This window comes from Rousettus aegyptiacus, unplaced genomic scaffold (genome assembly GCF_014176215.1).
Source record: "Rousettus aegyptiacus isolate mRouAeg1 unplaced genomic scaffold, mRouAeg1.p scaffold_m13_p_12, whole genome shotgun sequence".
Taxonomy (NCBI): domain Eukaryota; kingdom Metazoa; phylum Chordata; class Mammalia; order Chiroptera; family Pteropodidae; genus Rousettus; species Rousettus aegyptiacus.
Genome location: NW_023416287.1, coordinates 63,231,995 through 63,247,591, shown reverse-complemented (window position 1 = coordinate 63,247,591; position 15,597 = coordinate 63,231,995). Strand labels below are relative to the sequence as shown.

Here is a 15,597-nt window from a genome sequence, read left to right as displayed (position 1 = left end):
ACCTTCTGCTATCTTTACTATAGTACTTTTCACTTTGTATTATCATCTGTTTACATTTCTACTCCAATATATACATGAGTTTCTCAAGACATTTGGAATCCATTTTTGTATTTCCAATAGCTAGCCCAGTGTTTAGTAGATATTAACTGCTTAATAAATATTTGTCAAATCAATAATTCATTAATAAATATGCATAAAAGAAGAAAATACTAGGGTAATAAGAAAATCAATGTCATTAGTGTTTAGTAGAAATGCTGTAAGATTGGGTTGAAGGAAGGATGGAGTCTGGTGGTGATCAGCCTATATACCTGGTCAAGGAGAATAGCATACAGATTTATGACATACAGATTTATGTCTTAAAAAAGTGACATTGGTGACAATTAGCAGGATAATTTGAAGAAGGCAGAGTTCAGTGGCAAGGAAAATCAAAAGCCGATGTGGTCCTATGAATCAGTGAGACATGACTATAGCTCAGTTTGTGGTCTTGAGGGAGCAGAGGCATTAGCAGGATCTTACCTTAGACACTGTATGATCCTGAAGGGTCAAAATAAACCTGAATAGTAATTCACATTCCTCTGGGAAAGTTCCAGGTATGTGGTGCAGTCAAAAATCTTTGTTGAAGTTCCTATAACTATAACTGCCTTTAAGTGTGGCTTACAAATTACAGTTGACTTCCAGGGTGTGCATTATGTTATTTTGTCATTTCAGTTAGTGTATTGCAAAAATTCAGAGTGTAGTAATGGCCATTGAAAGTGTGTGGAGTTTTTGGTCAACTGATAATATCATTTAAATAAGGTTTAAGACTTCTGAGGGAAATATCACAGTTGATAACTATGTATTTTTATGATATAAATATAGCTGTTTTGTGTAAGCTTTAACAGCTAGCCTGGGTGACATTAATCAGCTTTTTGGTATTAAGATTACTTCTGGAGGCAAGGCATTAATCACAAATCGTCTATCGTGTTTTGAAAAATGCTTTATCCGTGAAGATAACGGACAGGTATCGGAAGGTAAATGGATAATAAAATATCTATAGGTGTTAATTCTCTATGAGTGTTATAAAGTGATATTATAGAAAAATGCTTGAAATGTATGTTAAGAGCCAATCTAGCCTTATTACTTTGTAGATAAGGGAATTATTAAGAGAACATTAAAGGCCGTTGAAATGTTACTGGGTCACTCCAATGCCAAATTATTTCTTTAAGCTTCTCTCTTAAAAGTTACAATGAGTACCATGTGTATGGTAATGCTAGTGCTTGAACAAGTTGAAGATAGTCACTTATTTTTATTCATTTTCATATAGCAGATGGTTCTTTGAGAATAATATCTTTACAAACCAATGTGTAAAACAAATGCTAAGGAAGTAATAAATGATTATTAAAAATATAATTATTTTATTTTCTTTCAGATACAGCTGCCCGTCTTACGTATCGAAAAAATGCTGAATTTGGAGAATATAATATTCCTATTACGGTCAAAGATAGAGCAGGTCAATCTGCAACAAAAATCTTGAAGGTTAATATCTGCGATTGTACTCATCCAAGTCAATGTCTGAAAACTTCAAGACGTGCAGGGGTATCACTTGGAAAATGGGCAATCCTTGCGATCCTACTGGGCATAGCATTACTTTTATGTAAGTCCTTTTATTTACTTAAAGTTAAAATATATAAAATATCCGGATGCAAGAAAATGCCTTTAGAAAGTAATCTTGTCCAATCACCCATCAGGTGTGAGTCCCTTTTGCAAATTCTTTTTGTGTTATTATTTAAGGTCTGATTGACTGTTTACTGTGAGAAAGAGCAAGATCCTTTCTGAGATAAAAGATTTCATATTTGGACAGAACTGCTGAAAATTCCTTAGATTGTGCTAAATCTGTCAACATATAAATTTTATTTTTTGGTCATCGCACTACCCTTTCTAGTACTATAAGACAGTCTAAAACTTATGCTATATGAAAGTCCACTAAAAGCCATTTTCATTTCATATCTTCTCACCATTTAGCCACAGACTTATGGGAGATGTTCAGATCACAACAGTATCTCTTCTTTGATATTATCTTGCCAATTATGAATTTTATTAACCTTCCCCTTACCAGTTGTGTAGTTGCTAATGGCACCATATCTTTTCCTCTCTTTTTATGTCTACCCAATCCTCCAGCTTAAATTAACTTTGTTTTCCCCTTGTTCTGTGATAAGACTAGTGATTAAGAGCAAGAATCTGGAATCGGACTGTCTGGATTTGTACCCCAATTCTATCATTTGTAAGCCATGTGACCTGGGCAAGTTATTTAACTGTGCTTCCATTTCCTCAATGTAAAAGGGGATAATTATAATAGCTTACTTTATGGGGTAGCACCGAGGATTGATTGATTCACGTAAAGAGTTTAAAATAGTACATGATGTATTTTTAATGTGTTCATTATTTTTCATCAATTAACAAAATAAATATATATTGAACACCTATGATATGCCAAAAACTGTGTCCAGGTGCATGGGATTCATCAGTGAACAAAACAGAAAAAAATAATCAAAACCAAACAGTCTGTCTTGAGACAGTAAACAAATAAATTAAATGCTATGGCAGAAGAAAATAGAGCAAAATAAGTAGGATCTGTAGTGCTGTAGAATGTGTGTGAGAGTGAGTGTGGGAGACTGGTGTTAGTAATTGCAGTTTTTCAGTAGATAGATTAGGCCTAACCGAGAAGGTTATCTTTTATTACTTTTGGAAAAGGTGAGTCAGCCAAGTGGAGTATCTGGGGAAAGAGCTTTCAGTCAGAGGAGAAAGTCAGTTCAAAGGCCTTAAGGTGAGACTATGGGGAAAATCGAGGAATGGCAGGGAGACCATTGAGGCTGGAGAGTAGTGGGTGAGGGGAAGAGGGGTAAGAAATGGAAGCAGAAGGGTCATAAGGGTCCACTTAGATTAAATGGGGGTTGGTCGATTTTTTTTTTTTTTTTTTTTTGGAAAGAGCTAGATACTATGTATTTTCAACTTCACAGGCTATGTGATGTGGTTTTAGTTATAACCAATCAAATCTGCCCTTGTAGCACAAAAATAGCCATAGAAAATATTTAAATCATGGGCAGGGCTGTGTTCCACTATAACTTCGTTTATGGACACTACAATCTGAATTTTATATAATTTTCATATGTAATAAACTATTATTCTTTTGATGTTTCCAACTATTTAAAAATTTGAAAACCATACTCGTGGGACATATAAAAACATATGGTGGATTAGATTGGGAGCTGTAGTTTGGCAATTTGTGATATAAAAGCTTGTAGAACAGCGTAAAGGAGTGTTGTTGCTGTTAGTTTTATTATCACATATTTCGATCTCTTAAAATTGTAATATAGAATGAAAATTCTGACTAGCAAAGTACAAAGTACGTTTAATTCTGAGACTTGGAGTTAAATCTATTCTGGGAAAAATGTTTTGTCATGCTTGCTATAGACAAGCCATCCTTTTGGGAATCAGTAAGTCTTCTTAAGGTCTTTATCTTAAATAAATGTCATTGATTTTTTTTTTAATGTACTACTTAAATTATAATTCTAAATACTTTAATATGATGGGTAGAATTCAAGCTTTAAAGAGGTCTATCATCAAAACATACATATAATAATGTCAAATTTTAATATTTAAGTTAAATTATGGTCTGGTAATCTAGAAAGGTCAAGGTGATTTAGGGGACATTATGCTTAGTGACTTTATTTGACTCCTCTTCCCCTTAGGTGATATGATACAAAAGATGGAAAATTTTATTCTATGTATGTTACACTATGTATTTACTTTTTTTTTTTTCAAAAACAGCTGTATTACTAACTTTAGTATGTGGAGTTGTTGGTGCCAAAAAGAAAAAAGGTCTTCCTGAAGATTTAGCACAGCAAAATTTAATTATATCAAACACAGAAGCACCTGGAGATGATAAGGTGGTAAGTAATTTTTCTAAATGAATATATATCTCTGAGTATCTCCTATAATTTCTTAATTCATCCTCATGAGGTTATTGAAATTTAGGAGCTAATTTATATTTTTTATTGGGTCAGATTTTATAGGCAAAAGCATTTTATCTGTCAGTACTCAAATATTTATGTAGTGACTTTTATTAAACTTTTTAAACCAGATCTATTGTTCTAGTTATATTTTTTTTACTCTTTAGCGTTATGATTTAAAACTCGTTCTTTGATGTAAATTTATTATAATAACAATCTTTTTGGCTGTTCTCTATAATGTATATTTCCAGATATTGTTTTTCTCTTTGACTATTTAAAATGAGAAAAAAAAATTGCTAAAAACTCTGAAGATAAACAAAGAAAATATCAAAGAGATATATGTGTTGTGTCTGTGTGTGTGCATGTGTAGATTGAAAGATTTTTGCCATTCTCTTTTTATTTTTATTTTTTTGGGGCCTCCGAGGTGTTTTGCATTATGCTTCCTATTTGGGGGGAAGTATACCAAAAAAAAGTTCTTACAAGGTATTTTATTTCCTCAAAAAGACTTCAATTTATTTATGAGAAATAGAATCTACTTTTGTAGGGAAAATAAGTAGGCACATGACCATAACCATTAGCACGAATGTGATATAGCATTGTCTGAGTTCAAAGATACTTATGATATATAAGTATAATCGTGTCTGAATCAACCAGAAAGACCTGATGACAGAGGTACAGATTACTCTGTAATTCGAAGAATAAGAAGTGTTTGAAAGTGAAGAGATGTTGGGAATAACTAAGGAGGAGGAAAAAACTTATAGAATAAAAAAGGAGATGACAAAGTTTAAGGATTATTCAACAAATAATAAATAAGTTGATTTGAAAGAGAAAAAAATGAGGTTTTGAAATAGAGTCAATCAAGGCTTTTCTGCACAAAGGTAGCATAATTTGAGAAGTGCGATGCTAAATCAGCGGGGCGATCAAGGAGAAAGGAAGTCATTAGGGCTAGGGAAGATAGACGATTAGGATCTTTTGATAGTAAGCATGAGATTACTAGATGATGGTAATTGGGATACCAAAATAGGGATGGATAAGAAATATTTTCAATGTATAAATGATGATTGTTTACTTCTGAGTAACAAAATAAAAAGTAGAATCAAAGTGATAGATATTATTGCTAGGGACAATAACTATATATCAAGTTTTTCTGTATCTCAGGATGAAGTTGACTTTCTTATCAACTATTTCTCTCTTTTACTTTCTCCCACCATCATAGAAAATTATAGCCCATGTATGCTTCACATGTCTACATATGGAACCCTATAATTGTCTTTTCATTCAGAAAATAGGTTCAGTCTCTTGTTAATCCTTGTATGGATAGTAAATTTGTATTTTATATCTGAGCATGGAATGAGTGAGCTTTACTTAATATTTATTCTTTGCCGTTTGATGTTAGAGTTGATAGTAATTATCAGCCACTGAGCCTATCATACTTACACCTATTTAACTGTTCTCTGTTAGAAATACTTCTCAAAAGATTTTGGAATTATTAATTTGTACCAGAACATAATTTTAGGTGTATTTTTACAAAATGTAACACAATTTTATAGGGAATATATAAACTCATTTTTAGTACAATGAGATCTCTTTAGTTTTGGCTCTGAGTTTATGTTAAAAGCATTTAGATGGGGTTAAGAGTTGGATGAAAAATCGGGCCTGGAAAAGTAAATCTGGAAATTATTGACGTGGAGAAGGCGTTGATACCCTGTGGAAATAAACTTTGGGAAATGTACTTGTTGGCAGGTGAAGAGTAGAGATAATGTGAACAGCACTGTGGGCTCGGCCTTCATTTTAGTTTATTTTCAATTCTCCTCTCATTAGCTAAGAAATATGATCTCCAAACATGTATTGATAATGACAAAATTATACTATCAAGGAGATTTGGAAATCAAGTTTTTTAAAAAAAAATTGTAATAGAAATTTACTATAGCAGCAACCTAAGCCAAATATATAGGAAGCAGTGCCACCAACTGGCTACTTTCAGTTCTCTTTTTCTGATATTTTCCCAAGGCAATGAGAAAATGTGTATGACTTTTATAGATATATTTCAAGTTCAGTAAATCATCTGAACTTGAAAATCTTCCAGTTTACTTACTCTGCATGTTAAATTAATAAATTTAAATTGAGAAAAAGTTGGCACAACGGAGCCTGATTTTAATGGCGATCTTGTCATGAACACAATGGTTTATAATTACATCTAACACTGAGGTTCCCACTGGAGCTAAACTTCTCGCCTGTGGCCTGGAGGGTTGGTGTGAAGTTCCAGCATTAAGTTAATGTTTAATCGATCAATCTTTTTCATTTTAAAACATTGCCTTTACTCTTTGTTCTTCTCTAGTGTCTTCCATATGTATTTTTCTTTGAAACGGAACTTTTGGAAGGAAAGATTTTTATTTGATCTCTCTATGATATCACTTCCTGTTCACTCATCAATCCTAGAAATTCTTTTGACAGAGATTACCAGTGGCTACTTTTTTACTTGAACCAGTGGTGCTTACTTTACTTGAGCCAGTGCTTATCCTACTTTGATTTTTGTCTACTTTGATTATTGACCTCCTCGCCGTATTCCTTCTTTGCAGGGCTTCAGAGTCATGCCTGTTTGCTTCCATTATTTCAGTGGCTAGTCCAGATCAGTTCTATCACAGCTCTAATTCCTTTATCAGCCCCTTAAAATGTGATGTTTCTTGTGGTTTTATTCTTAGCTTTCTTTTCTTTTAGTCCACAGTTTCCTCAGAGTGATGCCATTTATTCCTGGGGTTTGAACTACCACCTACATGGTAGTTGCTTTCCAAATTCTACCTCCAGACTATGTCTCTCACCTAAGCCTCAGATCCACATATTTATATACTTATTTTGGACATTGCACAAATTTCTCAAGTTTACCACATCCAAAATTGAATTGCTCACTTTCCTCTCACCCACAAGCTCTTCCTTCTTCTCTATTTCAGTGTGAATTGTACCATCAATTTGGTTGCACAGCAGAACACATAGGAATTATTCCTGACCTTTCCCTTTGCTTCCTTATACATCTAATCAACAAGAAGTTCTCTTTGGAGTTCATTTATTTTTTCTAATCATTACTGTTTCTACTCTGGCTTAGATCTTTATCATTTTTCACCTAGAATAATCCAGTGACCTCTCTTGTTTCTATGACTCTAAACTCTTATTTGTCTTTTACATTATTGCCTAGAATGGTTTAAAAAATACATTCTCCCCTGTTATGAAAGCTCTTCTTTGAATCCTCATAATCTACATGCATTAGCATGGCATGTAGGTCTTTTTGTCCTCTGGCCTTTTACAACCTTTCCAGCTTCCTCTTTCTCTCTGAATTCTACATGGTAGCCATTTTCAATAGGTTGAAGTTAAGGATCCCTAAAGCATGCTTTGCCTCTAGACCCTCCTGCAGATAGTGCATTCTTTCTCCTATTCATTCTCTCATATCTCAGTAGGAGTCCTTCAGCTCAATTTTCCAAGTCTGCTACAGTTACCTTCTCAGGAGTTGCATTTTACTGCTCTTTTTTTGTGTGCTCCTATAGCATTCCATGTTCACCTATGTATCAGAATAATCACATTTTAAAAATAATTGTCTATTTTTTTTTTGCCTTGGAATTAGAGCTTCTTGGAGTCACTGATGGACCACATTTATCTTTGCATCTCTAGACTGAACACATATTGGAAAATGATAAATGTCTGTTGAATGAATGAGTGAATGAGTGAATAAAAGGTTGAAATCTTCTTTATCCCTCATGTTCTTGTGACTTTACTTGAAATCCATTTTCTCCCAATATGAATTATTTTATTTTATTTTATTTTATTTTATTTTATTTTATTTTATTTTATTTTATTTTATTTTATTTTATTTTATTTTATTTATTTCAGTGTTCTGGTAATGGGTTTATGACCCAGACAGTCAACAACTCTAGCCAAGGACTTTGTGGTACTATGGGATCAGGAGTCAAAAACGGAGGACAGGAAATCATTGAAATGGTCAAAGGAGGACACCAGACCTTGGAATCATGTCGCGGGCATCATCACACCCTGGATTCCTGCAGGGGAGGACATGTGGAGATGGACAATTCCAGATACACTTACTCAGAGTGGCATAATTTCACTCAACCCCGTCTTCATGAAGTGAGTTTCTCTAAGTCATTTGACTGTATAATTTAAATATCTAAGTAGAGAACAATAAGAAATTAAAATTGGCCTATATTTTTTAAGAAACTGCTTTTCCATATTCTTCATTGTGTCCTCTGTCTTACTCTTGTTATTTCTCCCTCTGCTCATTGATCATGTTACATTATTTAATAGAAAAGGGATTTTATTTCATGTGTCATATTCTCTTAATTTCTAAAATTTCATGAAAATTGGAGGCTACATTTCATTTTTAGATGTGTGTTGATCTCACAAGCTTTTTTAATATAGGAGAATATGAAAAAAAAAATCACATTCCTCAGAATCACAAACTCCCCAAATCAAACCTTAATTTTTTTATATAAACAAAGCATCTATACATAGTTCTAGGATGAACATTAAATAATATGATCTATATGAACTATTTTTAATCTAAAAAGTACCATGCAAATATAAACTGTTTTATTCAGAAGAAAGCAAGGATGTGAAAGGAGAGATTAAATAAGGGATTTTCAATCCTGACAGCACAAGCACATCAAAATCCCATGGGGAACTTTTAAAAAATACTATTGCCTGTGCTCCACCTTGAAAGATGTTGATTGAATTGATTTGGCTTTATTATTATTATTATTATTATTATTATTATTATTATTTTTTTAATGTAAAACTTCTCAGTTGATTCATGTGCAGCCCAGGTAGAGACCCACTGGATTAAATATTCCTTCTGGCACTGAGTTTTCACTTCTTTGATCAGAGGGCACCATTACTATCATAACAAACACTGGACTAGAAGCGCTTAATACTTTGACAGACTGCAAATGGGCAGTGGCAGTATTCTGTGACATGGCTCTAGCTTATCAGATGTCCATGGGATTTCTTTTTTTCTCTTGAAATACAAGTATTAATCTTTTTTCTATTTCTAGACAGTCAGTCTCATGTAATACCAGGTTGAGAAGGAGCGAAGCTTAAGAAGCACTCTTAGAGGAGTGTTCTTCAATGTACACATCAGGTAATGGGATGTGAGGCTAAAATGGTCACGAAGGAAGGCACTTGATGATGTAAGACAAGGAAATAAGCTCAAGTTATAGAAGGAATGAGCACAAAAGTGAGGAAGGTAGGAGGTACAGAAGTTTGACAAGTTAGCCAATGGGTCTGTGACAGACAATGAGGGTAGATGTGGCTGAATGCTTGGCCTCTCTATTCCAAAGGCCAGGTTTTTGTAACGTGGGTTATGTTACTTTTAATTTCACTGAATTTTTTTGTGCATCTCTACTTTGTCATGTGTTGGTTATCTTGGAAACTTGATTCTGAAGCCAATGTGGTAATTCTTACCTACTTTATAATGGCATGGAATAGCAATTTTAGTTAACATCTATTGTACATTTACTATGCGCTGAGCATCATGCAGGTATTTTTATGTGCTATTATTTCATCATTTAATAATGATTCTGTGAGGTAGTCATTGTCTACATTCCTAATTTAGATGTGAGGAGAGGGGAATTTAAAGATGTTTAGTAACTTGCTTATAGTAATACAGCTAGCTGGTAAAGCCAGAGTTATGACTCAAAATTAGGACTGTTTGACCATTCAAGCTCAAATTCCTAACCACTATGCATAATGTCACCATCTGTCAACTAGCCTGAGCTCTAGATATAAAATTTAGGGATAATAATTTAATGGTAATTTAAATGTACTTAAATATAACATATGTATATAAAGTTTTTTATTTGTATGGATGACTAGAAATGTAATTTTTTTTTGGTATAACTTTTTGGTATGGTTGTGATATAGACCAATTATGTGCATTTTTTGTATGTAGGACTCCATTAGAGGACACACTGATTAAAAATTAAACATAAAAGGTAAATAAAAAAAATAAATTTTATGTTCATACATTTAATTGTGTTTAAAACAATAATATAATCCTTTTTTTATTTTACAGAAATTGCATCTATGTAATCAGAATGAAGACCACATCCCATCTCAAGACTATGTCCTTACATATAACTATGAAGGAAGAGGATCTCCAGCTGGTTCTGTAGGTTGCTGCAGCGAAAAACAGGAAGAAGATGGTCTTGACTTTTTAAATAATTTGGAAGCTAAATTTACTTCATTAGCAGAAACATGCACAAAGGGATGATGGTACACTGCTACAATTAGATGTGCTTTTTCAGACATTCTGGAGTATTCCAAAAGTGATACTGTAAACATCAATTTCAATTTCTGAATATGAATATGAATGTGAATTTTTCTAAATTTTAAATTATGCTAATTACCAATTTATATTTTCAAGACAATTTATTGTTTATCTTTTCCAAGAAGTTTAAATGTTAAAACAGATTTTGTCTTCTTTACTGATGAATAAATAGACAATTAGCAACTCTCATGCTATAGCATTGCAATTAAAGTTTATAAAGGACCTGCTCTCTTTACAGATATTTTTCCAATATAAATATGTTGGGTAAATATTAGTCTAACAATAGTTAAGTTGTACTTAATTGAATATAGCAGAACAATTATCTGGGCTAGAAATTCTGTTCTTGTTCCAGATTTAGTTTTAAGTGGAATAAAATTATATCAAACACTATAACAAATTATATTGGATATTTTAGCTCTAAACAATCAGTAGTACCTAGTCAGTAGCCCTTAAGATTTCTAGAATTTTGTTTTCCTTCAGGTTAGCAAAAGACCTTGAAGTGCAGTATTATCTACTTATTCTATTGTCCTAATAAAATTCTCAAAAGTACATAGCCACAACTTTAAACTACACCAGGAAATTTTAGACTAAAAGATTGTGTTGCTTTATACTTTGGACAGTGTGCTCTATGGTTTATAAAAGAGATTATTATGAGAAATAATATTCTCAAGAAACAAAATTATATTTACCATAGAGTTATTGCCTGTATTTTAATGAAAAGCACTAACAATCTTTTATTAAGATTATAATTCCAAGTTTTAACATTTTTTTTTTTTCTGAGATGCAGGACTACTATTGATAATTTGGCAGTAATGAAAATTATGCTGAGAAAAAAGTTGCTTTTCTTTTTTGAGTACTGTACTTTCATATTTTCAGTTGCAAGTTTAGTATTTGTGGCTCTTATTTTCTTTAAATGGCAAACACTTGCAATTAGAATATGTTATCCTTAGATGGATTGTAGTTATGCCTTATAGTGTGAAGAAACAGATGCCATCATAGTTATAAGTAACACTAATGAATAAATATGCATTTTTGTTAATTTCTATTTTCAAAGAAAATATATTATTTCTTCTTAAGGCAGATAAATATTACAAAATGCTGTTAATAATCGAAAGAATATAGAGAAATTTAACCCCTAGTTGCAATTTAATATCTCTCAAAATGTTGCTTAAATATACTGCTTCTCAAATTTGTTTATGTGATAGAGGCCCAGGAAGGCCTGCAGAATATCCCAAGGCAAGGATGTTTAAACTTAAAATAATTAATACCTAAATTTATGGTAAATCTGTTATCACATTATTATATAATCACTTTAAGTGATAGTTTAAGAAATAGACAAGAAATATTAGTTATCACTTGCTGAAGAAAATTTTGGAAGAAAAACAATTAAGACTAAATTAGTTTATAAATTATGCAGCTATGAACTGGGACCTATTTCATCAGCTCCCTCTCCCTGCCACCCCCAAATTCTTTATTTGACTTTGGAGACAGAATTTATCAAGCTAGCCCATGAATAGGCAGTGTTCTATGAGAAAATAGTTTGAACTGACTATATATATGTGCATGTGTATACATGTTTACATATTTAAAATGAAATGAAAAACCAAGGGGAAGGTGATAATTTAAAATGAAGCTGGGATATGTTGTATCCTACAATAGAAATTCAGAGTTTAAAAAAGAGAGTGCCTCTTATGCAGCTAAGCATATTAGGAAATAGTTCATGTACATTTGTGTAATTTGTTTAAAACTGTATACAACAGATTAATCTTTTCTGCTTTCAGTGAAAAGGAAGGGAGAAGGGTAGAACAGTAGATTTATTTTGCAATGTATTTCTGCTTCCATAAATTAGGAGTAAACTGGTGAATGGCTGTCATGGCTAAGACTCCGTGACTTACGGCGGCAGCATTCCAGGGAGGAAATGTTTTTCTTGACTCTAACAATATAAGCATTGTTTAACTTGATTCTGGTGAAAATAGTTCTTGTATCACCATCTTCTTTCTTCTATCGACCGCTTTTTAAAAAATTTAAAGCCAAATAACTACATCCACTTGGCCAGATTTTAGAAAATAAAGGGAGCTGGGGGACAGTCTTATTGAAAGGATTGAATGGGGTATGACTATCCTAAGACCAAAGTCAACAAATATGTCACCATTTGCACTGTGTTGTAATCAGAGCCTGGGAAATGTAATCAGAGCCTACTCACTGCCCTATTTTAAAGTGGTGCTGGTGTGATTCCAGGAAATCCAGCCCTCCCATCAGGTTCCCTTCATTAATCTCTCTCCTACTGTTGCTGATAACACTTAGATGCCAAATACTCCAGATTGTCAATCACCCTTCAGTATGAACAGTATGAATTAATTTTTACGAGATTGCTTTTTTATGAAGTTTTTTTTTTTAAATAATAGAGGAAATAGGAATTTTGAATACACAAAAGAAAAAGACTGAATGGTCATTTGGGGACAGAGGGGACTTTGGGAGAGGACAAGCCCAAGGGGAGGTATTTGAGTAGTCAGTGAGAGAACGCCATGAAAACCCAAGCTTTCAATTTAAAGCCACGAGAGAGGCCAAGAAAGGGACATGTGTGGTAGTAAAGGCAAAACTGTTTGCTTCATAATTTTTCATAGGCCAGGCTCTTCCTTTTCTTTCTTTTCTCAGGCCAGTGGCAGCTGACATTTGATTTTGGTGAAATATCACCAACCCTTTCTCTATGACTCACCTTATTTGGACTGCAGATTCAAGGAGAAACAAGATGACTGCATGATGAGACTGAAGGCAATTACAGAATGGGCCTGAACTTGTTGTGTAGAATTAAGAATGCATTTATGGCAAATCTTTCATTCCTTATGCCATTCTCTGGGCACTGAGATAGAAGATCTTCAGTCAAATGTGTGTCTAAAATTTTTGTTTGATGCTACATTTTCAGTTTTCTTATTTGCCCCTGAAATCTAGATTTTTAAACTTAGACTTTTGAAAGGGTAATTTTCCTTTTAAAGTTTTATTTCGAATGTAAACATCTTTAATATGTAATATTCTTCTTTCCTTACATGTGCAAGGTGAAAATTATGCTACTTTAACGTGAAAGAAAATGTCCTTTTAAAGCTTTCATATTTTTAGTTCTCGAATTTGTAATGTAAATGTATAGATTGTTTTTTCTTATTTTTTATGATGAAGCAGTTAAATGTCTAAAATGCAGTGAAATTTGTTTTCTGACATTTTTAACAGCTTTAATTTTGCTTTTAAAAGTACTTTGATTTTCAAGAAACGTGGCAGGTTAAAATAGTACAAATTATACGTGTAAAGTATTATTTACAGATATGGGGTATAATAAAACAATGTTAACTCGATTTGTTGTCTTTGCTCTATTTAGAGGTTAATTCTAAGGTGATCCTATTAGAAAATTGTGCATGAGGTTAGCGTGGAAATTGAGATTGTCAATAATGCCTTTATTGTATTGCTAGAGAATATTTTAGAAAATAGGTAATTGTCACATTGTCATCATAATTAATATATACTTTATAGTACTTGGGAGGAGATGACCTTTTGGGGTACTACTTTACAAATGATATCCATCTGTATGTCTATTTTTATCTATCTATATCTATCTATCTATCAATCATCTATCTAATTATCTATCATCTATCAATCAATCATCTATCATCTATCTGTCGTCTTCTATCTATCTGATTTTGATTGGGTAAAGAGGTATTAGAAGGTGGTTGTAATTACAGAGTGCTCCAGAAATAAAATGTTGATGGAGCATTTTTACTTGGAGGTACAGTGAAGTGAAGGGGAAACATTATGAGTTTAAAAATAAAAAAAGCAAGTGATATTTCGGTCTTGGTTCTGCTACTTTGCCACTTATCAGATATATAACCTCTGAGCTTTAATCATGACTGAATTACGGTGTTATGCACTCCACAATGAATTTTTCTTTAGTTGTATGTGCATGCATGTGTCTGCGTTCCCCCAGAAATGAAAGGCTGACCATTTGAAAAATTTGTGAGTTGTATCAAAATATTTACATTTTAATATAATTTGAACCTCAATTTCAATTTTAGGAATTTTCGTTGTGACCATTTTTTGTGTGTATGTAAATATTTAGCTTCAAGGACTTTTAAATTTTGCTTGTGATAGCAAAACAGGGATAAATTCCAAGTGTTCAGCAGAGTTGATTTGGTTAAGTGTTGAGTCATAGTGGTTGAAAAACGAGGACACCAGAGTCAGGCTATTTTAATTTGCATCCTGGCTCTGCCACTACTCTCCAAGTGACTTTAGAAAGCTTACTTAGCCCCTCGCTTAGTTTTCTCATCTTTGACACCAAAATAACCACATTGACTTCATGGATTTGTTCAGATGATTAAATGAGTTAATATACTTAAAGCACATAGAACGTTGCTTGTACATAGTAGAAAATTTATAAGTAGTAGGTATATAAGCAGTAAAAGTATGTGATTGAATATACTACAAAACATTATCTAATCTCTTTTTAAGGTAAAGTTTATACAGGAGGGGAAAAAAAGACCTGATCAGAGTGTTTCCAGTCAATGAAATTGTGGTTAATTTTTGAACACATTTTGTGTTCATTTTCTACAATGAACTTTGATAATATTTAAAATCGTTGTTTTTTTTTTTTTGAAGGATTAATCCCAGCCCTACACAGCTCCTTTCTGACTCTTTTATTAGTGAGAATTAGGATTGGCTGCATGGACAGAATACTATTTGAGATTTAGGATTTTCATTTTCTCTTTACTTTTTTTTTTTAAATTGTGGTAAAATTTGCATAATTTTAAGTGTTCAATTCACTAGCATTCGGTACATTCATAATGTTTTGCAACCATCATTACTATCTAGTTCCTGAACATTTTTATCTCCTCAGAAGGAAACGCTGTAAGCAGACACTCTCCATGTCTCCACTCCCTCAGCTCCAGGCAAACACCCATCTGTTTTCCTTTTATGGATTTGCCTCTTTCGGACATTTCATATAAATGGAATCATACAATATGTGTCCTTGTGTGTCTGTCTGAAGGCTTTTGTTGAAATTAGAAACTTGTGTTCATCCCTTTACTTTGGAAAGAAATCTTGCAGTATCTGAAAGGTTGTGTTCAGAGTTTCTCAGAAACAAATATGGCTATCAGTCATTTACCAAACTCAAAATTAGTAGGTTTGGTGAAAATCATATGTAATAAAGCAAAACCAGATCTGATGATAAGTATAATCTCATGTATTGACATATATTTGTAGAAGCATCGTATCTTTTTGGCAAAATTTAGAACTATAAAA

General features: G+C 32.8%; 1 protein-coding gene and 1 long non-coding RNA gene across 3 annotated transcripts in view; one reads left to right on the top strand and one right to left on the bottom strand.

Moving 5' to 3' along the window:
- DSC3 (desmocollin 3) overlaps nucleotides 1–11,384 on the top strand; it is a 43,267-nt gene extending 31,883 nt beyond the window's left edge. The window contains exons 13-17 of one of the 2 annotated variants that reach the window (XM_016131206.2): nucleotides 1,409–1,633; nucleotides 3,808–3,929; nucleotides 7,869–8,120; nucleotides 9,940–9,982; nucleotides 10,063–10,173. In XM_016131206.2, coding sequence (XP_015986692.2) covers nucleotides 1,409–1,633; nucleotides 3,808–3,929; nucleotides 7,869–8,120; nucleotides 9,940–9,966 — 626 coding nt within the window. In that variant the 3' untranslated portion in view covers nucleotides 9,967–9,982; nucleotides 10,063–10,173. Of the gene's footprint in view, nucleotides 1–1,408; nucleotides 1,634–3,807; nucleotides 3,930–7,868; nucleotides 8,121–9,939; nucleotides 9,983–10,062 lie in introns of both variants that reach the window. The other variant, XM_016131205.2, reaches the window with a different exon arrangement.
- LOC107503240 overlaps nucleotides 1–15,597 on the bottom strand; it is an 88,048-nt gene that overhangs the window by 15,198 nt on the left and 57,253 nt on the right. The window lies entirely within an intron of this gene.